This window comes from Patagioenas fasciata, chromosome 1 (assembly GCF_037038585.1).
Source record: "Patagioenas fasciata isolate bPatFas1 chromosome 1, bPatFas1.hap1, whole genome shotgun sequence".
NCBI classification, from domain to species: Eukaryota; Metazoa; Chordata; class Aves; order Columbiformes; family Columbidae; genus Patagioenas; species Patagioenas fasciata.
Window position 1 is genome coordinate 163,152,484 of NC_092520.1, and position 17,752 is coordinate 163,170,235.

The 17,752-nt window shown below is 40.3% G+C and overlaps 1 protein-coding gene across 6 annotated transcripts in view; it reads left to right on the forward strand.

Annotated features, from left to right (window-relative positions):
* The window catches only part of SYT1 (synaptotagmin 1), a 360,340-nt gene extending 343,279 nt beyond the window's left edge, over positions 1–17,061 (forward strand). For all 6 annotated transcript variants that reach the window (XM_071799493.1, XM_071799485.1, XM_065848537.2 and 3 more), the window contains 2 exons: positions 9,321–9,454; positions 13,924–17,061. In XM_071799493.1, the coding sequence (XP_071655594.1) occupies positions 9,321–9,454; positions 13,924–14,130 (341 nt within the window). In that variant the 3' untranslated portion in view covers positions 14,131–17,061. The remainder of the gene's footprint in view (positions 1–9,320; positions 9,455–13,923) is intronic.
* The last annotated feature ends 691 nt before the right edge of the window (positions 17,062–17,752 follow it).

Sequence of the window (17,752 nt, forward strand, 5' to 3'; positions counted from 1 at the left end):
GAGTGCAGCCTTTCACTACATGAAAGAAATCCCTTTTTTTGCTTTCTTCCAGTTATTTTTGGGTGTGTGTCCTCTCCCTTGACTCTGTGTGGCATAGCAACTTTCCTTGGGACAGTCATCCCTGCTATTAAAGCCTGGAAGCACAGAGAAACATCGCCATGCAAATAGAAATTCCTGACTAACCAATATCTGTAAATGCCCTGGGGTTTCTTTCAGTCAAGTCCACTAAAATCTTGATAGTTACACTACCACCCAGCAGCATCACCTGCTGGGGTTCCTTAAGCAATTGCCTTTTCACCATCATCCAGGAATCCAGGATGCAGGCAAATACCTATAGGCAGTAGCTATTTGCAAGAACAGAGGCTCAAACAAGGTGGGCAAGGGCACTCCAAGAAAGGAGACCTGGCACCAGCCTTCACTCTGCTGAGTGATTGAAAGGAGCACAAAAAATACAACTTTCTTCTCAGCAAAGCAGACCGAGAACCGGTTTCTCGTATCTTACAACCTTTTGTCACTCTCTCAAGAGGTGGGAAATGTAGGTTCAGGTCCCTTCAACCAACAGAGTGGTCTGAAGAACATTTCCTAAATCAGCAATTAGCAGTTTAACCTCTTGGCTATCAGCAAGAGAGCGGTGGAGAGAAAAAGCCAGTGTTTAATTGCTTTGTTTTGTAAAACAAAGTAGATAAACCCCAAGTCCCCTAAACTGGCAGAGCTGAAGAAAAACAGTAGAGACGGGAAAAGGTGAACTGTAGTTCCTTTCCATCACACTTTTCCAGGTGTGTTGAAGCAACTCTGCACCCAGGTGTCTGGCCCAGCCTTTGCCACCTGATGCTTCTCATGTTCTCACTTTTTCAGCCTGATTTTTTAATTGTGGCACCATGTGCCTCAGAGTGAGGTAGGGTGGTTCTGACCTCCTCCTCAAATGTTGCTACCAGTCTTTACGTGGCCGTGTTAGATAGCCAGCTCAGGTCTGGAAGACTTTAAGGTATTTACCAACAGTCCAGTGAGATACATCATTATGTACTCTGCTCCTGTTGTTTTCTGCTAAAACATCCCACATGGTCTGCTCTTTAACCTTGGGTTTTCCTATATTATGCGCTTTTGCTTCTCTCCACTCTTCTGCCTGTCATGATTCCTCAGTCAATCTGTATTCCCTCCTTCCTCCTCCCCAGTTCACTTGAGGACAGTATTTTGAATTTCTCTAAGCCTCTGTGTATTATCTTCTGGTATTTTCAGTACCACCAATTTAATAAATATAAATTTAGGGTTTGTGGTTTTTTTCCTAGATCATCAAAAAGCATTACATGTATTCAAACTCAGTGTTTTGATGGAATTGGCTGCCTGAAGTATTGCCAGTTTGCTTTGGTTTCTGTCTGAATTCCTGTGCTGGAGAATCTGCCTGTATCAGCAGCCCCAATTAATATCTTTCCACCATTTGATGGTAATGCCTCCTTCATCTTAGTTGCTACTGTACTCTTTCTGTTTGTATACAAACAGGACATGTGACAATATGCTTTTTTATTTCGTTATTTCTTATGTAAGATTGCAGGTGCCCTTCTCCTGTATGTTAAAATTTTAACATCCTATCTAGAGTCTCCCACTCCTAGCTACATTCAAGCTTCATGAGCAGTCAGTTCCTCCCTTTTTGGTGCAAATACAGGGGAGCAAGGTTTACTGCTTCGATGCTCATTGTTTCCGTGTAATCACATTTACGAAGTGCTTGGTTGACTTGCTTTGCTTTTCCACAAGCGTATTCTGTGTTTACCCACAGCCAAAGCTCAAGGTGCATTTTCCTGTTGGTTCAACCCACATTTGTTGCGCTTTATAAAACTCTTTGTTTTGCCTTGTGTGTAACTATGCTGAAATGAACTGCTTGGATGCAAGAGAGACAGATCAGCTGCCTTTGCTCTGGCGGTAAACTTAATCATAAGCTCATATGCACTAATTTGTGCTGGTTTTAAATAAGAATTTTAGCTTCTCTTTTTTTCAGTTTTCTGCTACTTTCCCCATCTGGCACTGTAACATTTGTTGTTATGTTCCAGTTGGAAGCGCTGTGGGTGGAATTGCAGACTCAAGTGCTGGCTGAATAGCCCTTAGGCCACTGTGAACATTTCTGTTTCCACTCTCAGTTCTACATGTTTAGCAACCTCAGTTTGGGATTCTCCAATGAAGAAATCATTGGCTTGCTGTCGGTTTTAACAGCACCTCCTTCATCCCAAGGCTCCCTGGTTCTCTGAATTCAGCATTTGAATAGCAACTCGATATTCATCTAACTGCACAACAGTGAAGAGTTGTTATTTTGAGACCACTTTGCTACACTCTCCATGTAACTTTTTTCATTATAGGCAGCCTATTGTTACTTTTTATAAATACCAACCCTTCTGCCCCTCTATAAATGGATTATTCCTATGAGAATCTGCCTAATGTTATTGAACATGAAATTACAAATGCTTTAGTTTATAAATTACCCAGCCTCACGACGTCTTCTTTTAAAGATGCTGATGGAAATATGTAATCCAAAGTTACACTATGACATAATATGAGCGAGGAAGGGCCCAATGGGCAATGTGTGCTTGTGGAGCAGTCCACCCGTGGGACATAGATAGACATTAGAAAGTGTAATGTGAGTCCTTTCAACTATTTGCAGCTATCAGGGCCACTCTGGCAGCCCATTTGGGCTGCTTGGAACTTCTCAACTCCATTCATGGCCAGTACCCTACTGGGTGGTGTTGGGAGAATCTCCCAGGCTCACCATTCAATCCTCAGCCTGCTTATTAAAGTGATTTTTAGAAGTGTTTTGCTGTGATCAGAGCTGGTATAGATGCTACACATGAACCTACAGCAAATACTTTTGCCACCCACCTTTCCCTCGTCTATTGATCAAGTACTGACTGCAGCTAAAGATTTGGCCCATAACATCAAGTAATGTACAGCCCAGTGGGGTTATGGAAACTATGATGAGGTCTCAAGTAGCTAAATATGAACATTAGCTGAGGACTCAGCATTATGTAGCAAATTAACCTTAGGAAAAAAAAAAAGTCAACAATCCTGTTTTCAAGGAAATGCGATAAGAAAAAAACACAAACCCTATATTTTATGCCAAGAGAATTGTTTCTAATGAGAATGTTTTCCAATATTTCCCTTGAGACATCAGCTGCTCCTTAAAAATAATGTTCCAACTTCAATTTGCTCATTTGTGGGGGAAGGTAGATGGCCCAACAGCTTGCGTCAATGAATGTAAACTATAATTTCTCTGCAATCTAGAATGTACCATAGCACTTGTACTCCTTGGTAATTGTATAATACCTTATATTGTTTCTTCCAACGATAACACATTTTCCCCCCCTCCGGCTTTCCTTCCTGTTCAAAGCTTTCCATTCATCTGAAAAATACTAGTTTAGACAATCCAGGCACAATATCACTTTAAACTCATTATTTCAGAGACTTTAATTATCCCATCTCCATCCATACATGAATAAACAGAAGAAGAAAAGTCAGGGCAAATTACCCATGGCCTGGACGCCACAGGCATCAATGTGAATCATCCCTCTCTTGGGAGAGAAGGGTTTATATGCCCCACGGAGGGAGCATTTCCCGTGATCCTTGGGAAAAATCAGCAAATCTGTGGGAACTCTCAGGAAAGTTCATCTTGTCCTGCCCCGAGAGCAGAGTCCTGCTGCTTTCCATAGCGCAGCCGTGGTGGCCGCAAGCACACAGGCCTTCATCCCCGGCACAGGCTCTATAGAAAATAAAGTTGTTTGCTGGATAAAATTGCTGTTCTTCCTGCTGCCGCTTCTGAAAGCCAAAAAAACCTTTGTCTGAAGGGGGTTTGTGTGGAACAGGAACAGGTTAAGGGTGCAATATTGAGTTTAGAGCAGTCTCTGCTCCGATCTACAGCACTGGCTTGGCCTTTCCTCAGCTTCCCACCCCACTGTGCTGCTGCGGGATGTGAGTGATCGTGGTTCTTTAGCACAGAACTAACGATCCACCCTGTAAGTCACCTCTGTCCTGAGTGTGTTTTCAGAGCCATTTATACGGCTGCATTTCCAAACCTGGTTTTCTTCAGTTATTGAATCAATTGTTGAGCTCTTCAAGAATTCGTTCTGCTTCCTGGAATAGAAACTTCACTGTCTGCTGACACCTTTGCTCTAAATGTCAGTGATGTGTGCTTTGGCACGGGTTTGGCATAAATTTTCTTCTGATGGGGAAAAACGTGTGCTAATTAGCACTCAGTTATCCTGAACATTTTGAAGACAAAAATACAACTGGAGGCAATTCTGGCACTGTATTTCTTCTCCATTCCTACATTTGAGTTGAGAACATCTTTTTATTACTGTGTTTTGTCATATGAAACTTTATTCAGCTGTATCTGTAAGTAATTTCTTCTGGTTCAATTTTTTTCCTATTAATCATGTTAGGCTTACTCAAGGCTTGTAGAGGGTATTCTCTGATCCCACTGCTCAGAGCTGTGTTGGGGTATTTTTCTTTAAACCATTAGGCTTCCCCCTCACACAGGCTTAGGACTCTAATTGCACACCCAGTCAAGTCCAGCGTTACCCCTGTATCATTTTTCAAATCTGTCAATTTTCGAGGCACTAGCTTTTCATATTTTGATGAGATTACAGAAGCCTTGCAAATATTTGTCAAAGATCGGCACCATCCTTATGTTTGCATTCAGAATAAACCATTGTAGTAAAACCATTCCAAGTTGAGTACTGCGTTGACACTTTTCTGGTGAAGATCCATACAGCTGGAAACTTATGTGCTGAATTTTCTCCCACCAAGGTGGAAAAGGATTTTTCATTAACTACTGATCCCTATAACAAATTTTTCATCTTAAAACCCACTGACAAGTAGTCATTCTCAAGTTCCGCTTTTTCCTCAGATATTATCATTAGCCACAATTTTCTTGAGCTGTAGTCTTTTCAGCTGTAAATTTGCTTTTCTAAAACCTCTAATAATTAAGTGCATCTTGTCTACAAGATGATGATGATGATGAACTAGTCATTATTTTACGGTGCTTCTTATTGTGCATATGTGCCTCACAGTCCAAAAGACCTGCTATTACATACCATTTCTGTTATCCTTTAAATAATGTATTGGCATCTTACTGCAAGCTTCAGGAAAACAAAATGTGTCAGCTAGTCCCCCAGTGCTTTTAAAGCTGTTCAGCTTGCCTCCCTTGAGATGTTGTTGTAAAATCTACAATGCACAATTAGTTATGAATTTTGCATCTCTTTAGTATTCATGGCTAGACCGTTAATGAGGGAATAAATAGCAGAATTTTATTTAATCCCACACGTTGCTTAACATGAATTCTTAAGCAAGGGACACAGAACTATTCTGTCCCCTTTCGCAGAGGGACATCCATAGTGCTCTGGATGCAACATCCCTTCTTACAGATGGATGGGCGGATGGGCAAGGTTCATCCACAGGTACCTGTGGATGTAATGTGGATCTAAATCCTTGTTTACTTGAAAAGAATAAAACTGGAGGGAAAAAAAGAGCAGTGTTCACCTCTTCTAACTTGAAATTTCTTCCATGTAACTGCTTATGTGAACGTGAATAGGCTGTCATGTATCAGTGGAGAGAAATAAATATTTGGGGGTGCTATTTATTTGACCAAAGACAGATATTTACTCTGGAATGAGGTAACTATCCAGAATACGTCAAGAGAAATGCTTATTTATTATCATTGGCGTCAGATGTAGACAATTCTGCTTGGTTGAAAGAATTCTGCCCTTTATGCCCAGTAATGCACTTAACAGATAATTTATCTTTGCTGGACTGTAATAACAGTTCTGTCATCCTTACTGGTCTCACTTATTCAGTGAGACTATTTACATATTAAAGTATTACTCAGCATGAGTAATGGTGCCAGCACTGAGGTTATGTTGCAAGTAGAGAGAAGAGATGTTTCCATTAGCACTAAACCTCATCTCGAAAAAATCACTGGAGACTGGCACTTCCCAGAGGTTCTGCTTTCTTTTTATTATCTTCCCTTCTTCTAATAATTGACTCCAAGCAGTTTATCTTCTCTTATTTGGTGGAACAGAATCTCTTTTTCAGAGATTTATTCATGAAGTCACAAGAAAGTCTGTGCTTGGGAATCGGGTTGTCTGTGTAGATCACAAGCAAACAGATTACAGGAGAACTGAGGGAGTTAGGGATAATGTCATGGGATATGGGAGAGTGTAACTGAAGGTAATGCAGTGGTGGAGAGGGCCATATATGAGGCACAGAAGAATGAAGAGAGGGGAGAACTAGGTAAAACAAGGATACTTCAAGAAATAGGAAGTGAATGTACAATCAGACACTCAAAGTCTGTAATGGCACATCCACTTACTTGAGCTGGACACTCAGTTCTGATTTGCAGTGGCTTTGTGATCAGTAAACTTATTTAATACCTTCCTCTGAAACTGGAAAAGAAGGAACGTGATTTCAGTTAGGTGATATTCAATTTGTATTTGTTGTGGCATGACAACTTTACCTTGGATGAAAACAATTAGGATGCTATATCATATGAAATGTCCTCTTCTGTGCTCCATTTGAGACCTCTGCCACATGATTCTATGACAGTTCTGCACTACCGTGTCAATCTGGTACCACTGGGATCTTTCCTACTAAAAACCTGGCATTTGTCTGAGCCTAACTCAAATCCCCAGACAGACAAACATAACAAGCTGTTCAGGACATGAAAAAGAAACCACAGAAACCTAGCTTCTGGGCCTTGTCTCGTGGCCATGAGTTATCCAGGGTCAGATTTTGCTCTAATACCAGCATGAAGGTAGAAAATCTAGAAAGTCAATAGAAGGGAATCATTTAAAGTGACTATACATGTGGACCCTGAGCATTCACGTACACTTGAATTCTAGGTTCAAAATATTTTTCTCCAAAATATGGAATGTTTATCAAAATAGGAATATATCTGCATTGCTATATAAATCATTACTATACAGTTCCTTATGGGGATATAAATAATCAGCAAATCTCTGTATATTGCCTGTGCACAAGCACAGGTCAGCAAAGGATTGACTTACATCAACTGCATTTATTTTAATAGTACCTCAGTTCTAATCCTCTTAAAAATAATGTATTACTGCACTGTTTAGCATCCCAGCTCACTCTAGTTACTCAGATTGTATTTTAACAGCACCTTATCTCATTTTCTTATCTTAATACACTACCGCTGGCTCCTTGACTACTGACCTTTCTTACTATTTATTAGCTATACCTAAAATGTAATTTTGTAACTGTGCATTCATCATAGAGCCTCAGCAAAAGTAATAAGGCAGATTAGCTGCTCTCAAGTATGAGTTAATGTTGAAGGAGTCCAGATTTACCAGGTTTCCACCTTCAAAACCCTGTATGCAGTGATGCTGAACTGAATATTCAAAAAGAGCTAGAACTCTGTTGCCTTTTCACTAGCATTTCTGCTCTTCACATGATATTCCTTAATTCATACATTGTGCAACCAAAAGGAACCCTTGCAATCCCCTGTCTAGCCTCGAGCATAAACCTACCCAGATTCAATTTCTATTTGAACTTGAGTCTTTTGAGGAAGAAGGAATCCTAACCCTCCGTGACAGAGTTCACCACAAACACTGAGAAGCTGCTTCAGCTGTTTCTGTAGTCTTATTACTGAAGTACTTGCCTATTTCTAAGTTAGAATTTGTCTAGTTGCTTCTCATAGCCATTGGGTCTTGTTATACCTACCCATGTCTTCTGGCTTGAAGAGTCCGCTACCAAAATTCTGCTCCCTTCAGAGGAACTGTAGACTGTGAATAAGTCACTCCAGTAACTTAACTGTCCCAAACTCCTAGGTCTTCCACAGTAAAGCATATTTTGACTGTAGCAGAATGCTGCTCTTCTCAGACACTCCAAGCATGAATTTCATTGCAAAATCATAAAGCATGGCTTGCTTATAGTGATGATATTTAATTTCTGTGTTAATTTGCCATTCTTCTTCTCAGGAGAGAAGGGAGAAGCCCTTTCCTTTGATAGTTTGCATTCAGGCTCTCTTTGTTTATGCCACAGATGGCTTGTGGCTGGCGGACTCTTTGTTTAGCTCCTGGAGGGAAGGCTTGCCTTGACCTACGTCACAGTTCGGCTGCCTAAAGCCAAGGGAGGTACCTAGCCAAATTTTGGTGACAGTACCATACAGGTTGTCAAAAAGGATGAGCTTGAAATGCTTCAAATGGTGCTTCACAGTAGGCCTAGACAGAAAAACAGCTGAGCTCAGGTGAAGGTACTGCCAACTAACACCAACATGAAAGAACAACTGCTAGTTTTTTCTCTAATGAACTTTTAAAGTACTTGCAGTAATTAAAAGGAGCCTGTAAGAAGGATTGGGGCAGACTTTTTTAGAAGGGCGTGTTATGACAGGACAAGGGGTAAAGTGTTTAAACTACAAGAGAGGAGATTCAGGCCAGACATGAAGAAGATATTTTTTTACAATGGGATTGGTGAAACACAGGCCCAGGTTGCCCAGAGAGGTGGCAGATGCCTCATCCCTGGAGACATTCAAGGCCAGGCTGGATGGGGCTCCGAGCAACCTGATCTAGTTGAAGATGTCCCTGCTCATTGCAGGGGGGTTGGACTAGATGAGCTTTGAAGGTCCTTTCCAACCCAAACTGTTCTATGATTCTAAATGGAAACACAGCTCTTGAGAGAGATTATAGACTGATAATGCTATTCTTTTAAACATGCAAAATTCCATTTGAAAGTATAACCACTGAGATGCCACTTCATAGTAGTAACATCCATGACAGTTTTGCTTGCGCAAGGAGTACCTGAGTAGGTACCAGATTAGTTCTGTCCCTTAGCCATCAGAAGTAATACAAAATAGCAATGAGAATTCAACAGAGAGTAGCAAAACAATTCATAATTTATACTGCTACCATGGCCTACACCTTACGGTAGCTGCATCTAAGGTAGAGGTAAGGTAAGGTAAGGTAGAAGACTGGTATTTAAAGGTTAAAACCCTCTCCTGCCATGCTGTTGGCAGTAAATAAATAATGTTAAAGTAAAAACGTTTCCAGGGTGGTTAATGAGCTGTGGAACAAAGTTAGGTGGGAATTTACCCCTCCCTTGCAGGGAGATAATGCAGTAAGGGTTTTGTACGTCTTTCCAGCAGGAGCACTTTGTAATCATAAAGGAGTTTTTCTATAATGGAAATTAGGATTTTGTTTAAAAACAACCTGTTTGTTGCTAAAGGTTTTTCTTTTTTTTTCACTGAGCCTTAAATTTGCAGGATTAAAATCTGTAGCTAACACACTGAACTACCCTTCTTAGCTCTGCTTCTTCTCTTGATTACTTAGATCCCTATGTGAAGATCCATCTGATGCAGAACGGTAAGAGGCTGAAGAAGAAAAAGACTACAATTAAAAAGAACACTCTCAATCCCTACTACAATGAGTCTTTCAGCTTTGAAGTACCATTCGAGCAAATTCAGGTAATGTCAAACAGTGTTTTGGCTTCCCTCTGCATTCCATTTCTCAGACCTTATAAATATTTAAAAGGAATCTTGTTAATTATCACGTGTGCATGCCTTCATTAGCGCCTAGGTGCCAGCCCTGTGCTACATTAGATGAGTGTGACTGCTTCAAGAGGGAAATGATAAAATGCACAGTACTTATGAAGCTTTGATTCATCAGTGAGAAATAGATAACTGACATTTTCTGTTAACAGAAATGGATTCTGAAAAAAAAAATCCACAGGGAGATGGCGAAGGAATGTGCCAGAAAGAAAAAAAAGTATAAAAGAGAAGGCATACATAGTCATTTTCCCCAAATTATTTGAAATAATAAATTAGCATCATCAGTCACATTTGTGTTCCCTGTGCATTTATCAGTCCTGTTTGTTGAAAGTACTGCTGCATTCCTCTTAAGTAAAACACATAACTCATGTCATTTTTTCAGGGACTCAGTTACCTACCTTTGGGCTACTGGGAGGCAAATTATCTCCCACTCATGAGAGTGAGATTTAATGTCTTCTGATGCTAACTAACCTTTCTTCATGAGAGAGAAGGTCTTCTTAACCATCCCAGGAGGCATGTGGGAAGCCCACATCCAATTCACTCCCCTCCCTAAGTGATTTTGAACCTGTATCTTCAATGTCTTTAGCAAGTGCTCGTGTCGCCTGTGCCTATGGCTTGTGTTGGGAGTGCAACATCATTTATGCATAAATAATAAGTATATGACTGGCCACAAAGCATAACATCACTTGTTAGTTGGGTAGTTTACTTGGAAATTGGGAGGCTTTGGTCTCTGGTCTGATCCAGGTGATGCAAACCACATGAAGATTGGTTGGTACAGGCCTCCTCCATTTCTGTTAGGCCATTACCATTAGTGTTAAACCATGTTGGTCTTTTGCTCACTTGTTGGAGCATTCTCTGGGAGGGCAAGATGTATTGGTTTAAATATCCTCAGGAGAGAAAAGAACTGTGTGGTGGCTTCCCACTCACCCCACGGAGCTCTGTGACCGTGGAGATATTAAGCAAGACGGTAGCTTTTCTGGGTGGAGCTGAGTGTGGAAAGTGTACGTTCAGGGGCCTCCCAGTTGGAATGACCATAAATGAACCGGCCTGGGAATACATCCTTTTGTGGCTTGTAAGAGAGGACTAGGTAGGACTTAAAGTGTCTTGCTGCTGTGAGGGTTTAAATAGCATGAGCCAAATTTAGTGCCAGAAGACATTGCCAAGGAAAACTCCCAGGCAATAGGGACACACAGACACCTCTTGATTAGATGAGAGCATGGTATGGGTTTTTGAGACTCTGTGTCTTGGATTTTGATAGCAACTGCACTGGAGAGAAGCCCAGGAGTTACAGCTTACATTTCAACTGAACCTGTGTGCTTGGTTTTTATTGACTTGGTGCTGACAAAGATAATGAAACTAGACAAGGTGAGGCACTAGGAATAGTGACTTGGGTACGTGAGTAGCACATTCAGGAGTTTCTTCATGCCCCATGGCATGTACAGGTGTCTGTGGACAAAAAGCAGGAAACCCAGTGAGGTCTAATTCCCCTTGATTTTAATGAAAGCTGGTCTGCATGCTTGTGGAGAATCTCATAGCAGGCATCAAAGACCCAGAAGAAAAAAAAAAAAGGAAAAAAAAAAAGATCAAGCAAATTGAACCTCTGTGGCAATTTACGCAATAAATGTCTTGATTTCCAAAGACAACAGGACTGGGGAACTGGAATGGGTACCTCCAAGCCATCAGATCTGAGCTTTGGTACAATGAACTGTATTCTGTAGGTACTTGGCCATTTTACCTTCTGATCTTGTTAGTTTTATAAGGTGGATATAGGCCTTTTGAAAAGTACTGCAGTTTAATATTTTTCACTTTTTTAATAAGTCTATTAGAATGAGTTTATAGCTGTTTAATTCAGTATATAACCACAATTTAAAATCTGTAATTGTGCTCTTTGACCATATGCCAATGTATTTTGGAGTTATAAAAGGCTGCATTTAGAAGTGATTCCATCATTAGAAAAACACATTTTAAATGTTACTTAGACTTAATATGGTAAGGATCAGTGTGACTTTTGGGTAGCTTTTACAAAAAGTCATGAAGCAAACTTTCACAGGCAAATAATGGTTATAAAAATTTCATGATTGTTGGAGAGTGAATAGAGGAGAGCTCATGGAAGGAAAGCACCTCTATAGCAGTATATCTATGTAATTTAAGTTGGGCCAAACATCATTAACATTTTCAACAATTTAATAGTGACTATGAATTGTGGCTCTTAAAGGAAAGAAAGTGATGTCTTTAAGGGTAATGGGGGAACAGCGCTGGGAGGTCAAATACTGTTGCTACAGACAGATCAAGCACGTTTTGCCACTTTAAAGACAGAACGCCTCTGTAGGCAGCAAGGTCTCCAGGCCTTTCAGCCCAAAGGATGCCTGTTTATTAGCAGAGGTGGTGCTTTCTACTAGCACCTGTTGGGTTTTGTAGTTCAGCTGTTCTTTTAATATGTGCTATGAAGGCAAAGAGATGCTTACATTGTTCTGTAGGTTTAAGAGAGAGACCATGAGGTCAAAATCACCTCAGAGTTAGCCATCTGAGCTACTTGTTCTTACATCTTTATAGAGCAAGGGAAATCACCTTTTGTTTACAATGCTCATTGTTGTCTTATGATTAATAAAAAAAAAATAATAATCCAAAGGTACAGCAGGCAACTTTTTTGTACCATAAAATTACAGTCTCCTGCTTACTTGTTATATCTGTGATTGTACCATGCATCTAAAACATAAATGTTCATTTGCGGAGGTAGCATCAACATTAAAAGTGAGTATATTGCAAACGGCAACACTGAAACATCATTTGGCATCTAGAAATAGTTGCTTTAGGATATTGTCTTTTATTGTTAGCACTCGGAGGAGAGAGAGTCTTGAGTTTGATGTACATTTTTGTCATCAGCAGCTATATAAATACTTTAGTGCCTGTTGGAACCATCTTTTTCTCTGGCTCAGTGAATTGTACAATCTTGTAAGGGAATGGACTCTGGAAAGTAGACCTCATGAGCCTGGTCTTGCAGATATGCTTAAAAGAGTCAGTTACGTGTAAAAGATGATCCTGCTACAAGCACTGAAATTAATCATTCTCGTAAGAAATTCAGATTGTACATATATTTAAAACCTTACATTTAAAAACCTGATACTTGAGAATAAAAGAAAGATTTTTCTGGAAGAAATGTGTTTCAGGGCATTTCTTCCTCCGATTCAGGAAACTCACACTGGAATAAGGGGCTGTGTGTATTTACCACGGGATAGAAAGGAATCAGCAAAAGAACTGTATGTTCATCTTCAAAAATCAAGCTCCCTAAAGGAGAAGCATTTACAGTTTAGTAAAATCAGCCCAAGGCTGTTAATGTCTTAGGCACTGTTGAGGGAGAACACCACTCCGAATAACTGTTTGTGTTCTTTCAACAAATATTAATGACCCCGTGGAGAGGGATGTGGGCATGTGCACGCAAATACATACGCAAATGCCTGGCTTAAGCGTCACCTCCCAGTGTGCCCCAGCCTAAGTGAATGGAAAATTGTCTATGAGCTGTGACAGGTGGGCTCAGGCCAGTTTGGTGGGAGTAGTTTAACACTGTTTGCCAGAGGTCACTGTTCCCACAGCAGAAGCAGCAACTCCAACACCAGCTCAGTCCCAGGCGGCACGGCTGTATCAGAGTCCAGGACAGTGGGGTTTATACTTTGCAGCTTCCCTGAGCCAGTTTTCTAGGCGCCTTTATAAATATGTAGCATATACACACATACTTACACATGTGCACAAGCACACCCACACACAGATGAGTACGTGTGTGTTTATATGTATATAGTAACCATAAGGGCTAGCTTCTGAATTCATCTGAAAATAACTGATTAGCATGCTGGATGGATACATAAGAGTTGTTTAGAAGCAGAAAAGCAATTAATAGAATATAGTATGACATTGCAGATGGTAACTTGGGGTAGAGCCATTTCTGAATTTTAGCTGATTTTTACTTATTTACTTAAACGATAATGATGTTATAAATTGCACTACTTTTTACTTAGCTTACCTTGAGCTCTTGCTTTTAGCCCTACAGACTACTTAGCAGTCTGAGTCTTCAACAAAACAACAAAAAAACCCATAGGTTGTTAATCTGTTAATAGGAAAAAAAAAATCAACCTCGCTTCTCATATGAAGCTCTTTGATTAAAAGGGGCAAGTTTCAAGTTAATGGGGAGATTGTGAATTTTTATTTGGAAGGTTCACAAGAAGCAAAAAGACAAAAGTTTGAATTTGCTTCTCGCTGGGGGAACCTGCTCTGGCTGTCACACACTTAACCCCTTTCATGAAGTCTCCGTTGTCATTGTCTGTCCCAAGCTTCATCCCTGCCCACTTTCCCCTTACTGTCACGCTCACTGGCTTTTCTCTGTCTCATTGTAGAAAGTGCAAATTGTTGTGACTGTTTTGGACTATGACAAGATTGGCAAGAACGATGCCATCGGGAAAGTCTTTGTGGGCTACAACAGCACCGGAGCGGAGCTGCGGCACTGGTCAGACATGCTGGCCAACCCTCGGCGGCCCATCGCACAGTGGCACACCTTACAGCCCGAGGAGGAGGTAGATGCCATGCTGGCAGTCAAGAAGTAAATTAAATTAAATTTAAAATTATAAAGAAGAAAAAGAAGAAGAAGAAGAAGCCTTTCTGCATTTGCCCACATAGTGCTCTTTAGCCAGTATTTGTAAATACCTCTGTAATATGGGTCCTTTCATTTCCAGCCATGTGTTCCTGACACAGATCAGTTGTACTTTTCAGTTCCCTTTTTAATTTGCACAAATTTAAATGTAGAGAGCCCTCTAAAGGCACTTCATTTCACCACTGCCCCCCAGATCTACTCTTCTTTTAAGCAATATGATGTGTAGATAGAGCATGACAGAAATTATTTATTGTATCACACAGTTGTATATATACACCAGTATGCTGAGAATTTATTTCTAGTTTGTGTATTTGTATGTTGTAAGCGTTTCCTAATCTGTGTATATCTAGATGTTTTTAATAAGATGTTCTATTTTAAATTATGTAAATTGACTGAGATATAGGAGAGCTGATAATATATTATAGGGTAACTATTGTATCGTCTGCATTCCAGGAAAAAAAAAAAAAAAAACACAAAAATTCCAACTTGTAAGGCACTAGTAGTGTTACACTGACATCTTAAAGGACAACTTAAATCTGAGCTTTCAACTGGACCATCCTAATAACACGCTACGCGTCCACAGTGAATCTTGGAGGGGCAAATCCAGCGGGGTAGACTTCTTTCACAGGCAACTTAGCATGATCTGATCCTCAAGGAGATGCAGCCAGAAGACAGGATACAATTTTTTCTGTATATATTCCAAAGCAAACACACGACAGACAGAAATGGCTTTAGCTTGAAAGTTGAGGAAGCATTTCCGTAGGAGGCAACGATTTCATTGAACATACAAAGTAAGGCCGTTGCCAAGGTTGTGCAGGGAGGGGCGGGAGATGCAGCAGTAGCAAAACGCTGCCATGAAAACATGAAAAACAAGAGTAGCTCTCCGTTATCACCTTTATACAAAATTTGCATACTGTGAATTCCATCCACGATTTCACATTATAATGAGTTTGCACATTAGACTTTGTAACAAAATATTTTATTATACTAACTCAGATTAGAAGGAATGCAGAATATTTTTTAGACACAGCCGTGTGGGTTTATTATACAAAATAGTTTCATGGTAAACAGACAGTATTGTAATCCCATCAGAAGATGACAAAATTTAGCCATAGTTCTAAATGCACTTCAAAGTAAGCCAAAAGAGAACAGCTAGTGACCTTTTATATACTATTTATACTTAAGTTTTAATTTGTCCTTTAAAAAAAAAGTGAAAACAAAGAACAAGTTCTAGAAAACTGAAGCAACCTCTTCTGTATACTAGATGCTCGTTTCAGGAGGAGTTTTTAAATGTTTTCAATGTTATTATGTAGTAAATGGCACTATTATGAAGCTATTAGTCATTCCATAAGAGTCTTGAAAGACTGCTCTGTGTATCACTGTGACTGCCGTGTGTGCTTAGAAATGTAGTTTTCTCAGTGGATAGCAATCAATTTATTCCGTAGTGATATTGTAATAATACTGCCATTCCCTTCTACTGCACTGCCGAAGGAATGCATAGCACAAGCAGTTCTAGTTACGATGGACCAATTTAGAACTGGAGAGCTATGCAGGAGACAAGGATGCTATATTGAATGGGTTGACCACGCAGCATTTTGTCAAGCCCTGTGCAATACTCTACATGTCCAACCTCCCTGGCCCTTGCCCCCCTCCCGCCGCTTTACTGTAGATAGTCATCTTATGGCTAGCCAGCACATCATCTCAGCTTGTACCATCTCATCAAGTCATTTTAGGGCATCACTTCTATCTCATGTACCGTCCTTCGAGGCCTCTCACTTATTTTTCCAAGCTGTGAATATATTTATAATGCTTTGAAGAGTTCATTATTTTCAGCAATGCAAACTACCCCAGAAATGTGGAAATGCTATACCTTTTGGAGGGCGGCTTGAGAAGTTCACCATGAATGTTCTTATCCTTTGTACCCAAAAGAAATGACTGAAAATGAGGAACAAAGATGAATGTAATCAGAGAACTGTGTACTGAAAACCAAATTGCACAGCCTCCCTCAAGGCTTTGCTCCTTGGAGAGGTGTGACAGCCTGAGAGGTCACTGCAGTGATGACCAAGCACCATTTTCAGTACATTTGGGTTAAAAGAGGCAGCAAAGAATCGGGAAGAGAATAAAAGCCTGGATCTCTCCCCACCTCCAAAAGGGAGAACAGCAAGACCCATTTTCTTTCTTTTTTACATGAAACACGGAAAAAACACAAGTGAGACATTTTCTGATAGAAACAGGCGCATACATGCAAAGCATCAAGCTGGAATACTTTAAAATCTTAACTTTAAGGACCAAACCCCACCAAAGAGCAGAAGTAGACAGTCAGCTTTCCAGCATAAGAGCTTCATGGTCTCCAACTTTCAGTTGTTCATCCAGGATAGCTGCAGGTTCAAACTGCCAGGACTGACTCGTTGTGGTAAGGTTTTCTTAATGCTTTCTCTTCCTACACTGCCAGACTGAACGTCACCGTAGAACTGGTTTGCGAGGTACGATGATTCTCAGAGACTGAACCTGCCATGTGACCGAGATGACATTTTCATCCTCAAAGAAGCCACATGTACCTTCCTGACAAAGCTGTGTGAAGTATTAGAATCTGATGCTGTAGAAAGATCCTAGTTGCCTTTGTGTATATTTACTGCCTGCTTGAGTGTTTCTCTGTGTGGGTTTTCTCTGTATCTTGTAGAAATGTTTGGGGTGTTTTATCCTGCCATATCGCTCGTGGCCCGCGAGCTGACAACTTTAGCCGTATTTTACCTTCATTTTTGATGAGGTGGTTTATATTTTGTTTCACTTTGTGTAGTGACTTCCCACAGTAGAGTTTTCCAATTGTCGTTAAAATAACATACATATTACACAGATATTCAATAAAAATGTTTTATTTCCTGTTGATGTTCTAGCATTTCTCTTTCGCTCTAAGCTTGTGGAAACACATTTCACTCTAGGACTTCAGCACAATCATAAACTTCAAAATGTAATAGCACAACACTTTTTTTGTGGGGCTATGAAAACCCTGCTTTCAACCATGTGGTCCACTGTAAGAGTCACAGCCAGCACAACTCCAGTAGATGAATTCTCCTTATCTATTGCAGATGAAGAACTATTACCTTGTTTTCCCAAGAGCCTGATTATTTTCCTCCAAAAACATCATTCTCTATCAAATCGTGGACTTGTTTCTATACCACAACAAAAACTCCAAGTAGTTACCTACGCATCATTACTTTTCAAGCCAATTGCATTAGAGCTGTGATTGAAGTTTTCATTTGGAGAGAGATGGTATATTTTAACCTACAATCAAGAGCCACTTCTAAGCTGGCTATAAAATGAAGCCTTGTGTAGACTAAAGATTGTTAAATAAGAGATAGAACTGTAGAGGGTCGAGGGGGAGGCGAATGTGTGGGAGGAAGCGAATCCACAAATGAAAAATGGTTGAAAAAAAATTGCTATCAGTTGAAGTTATTGAGTCTATGAAGAGAAACAACTCAATCGCCCTACCCCCCACCCCCCCAAAAAAAAAATCCCAGACCTGTAGCCTTGTTTACTTTATGTAACCATTTTCCACAGCAATTCCCTCCCCTGCC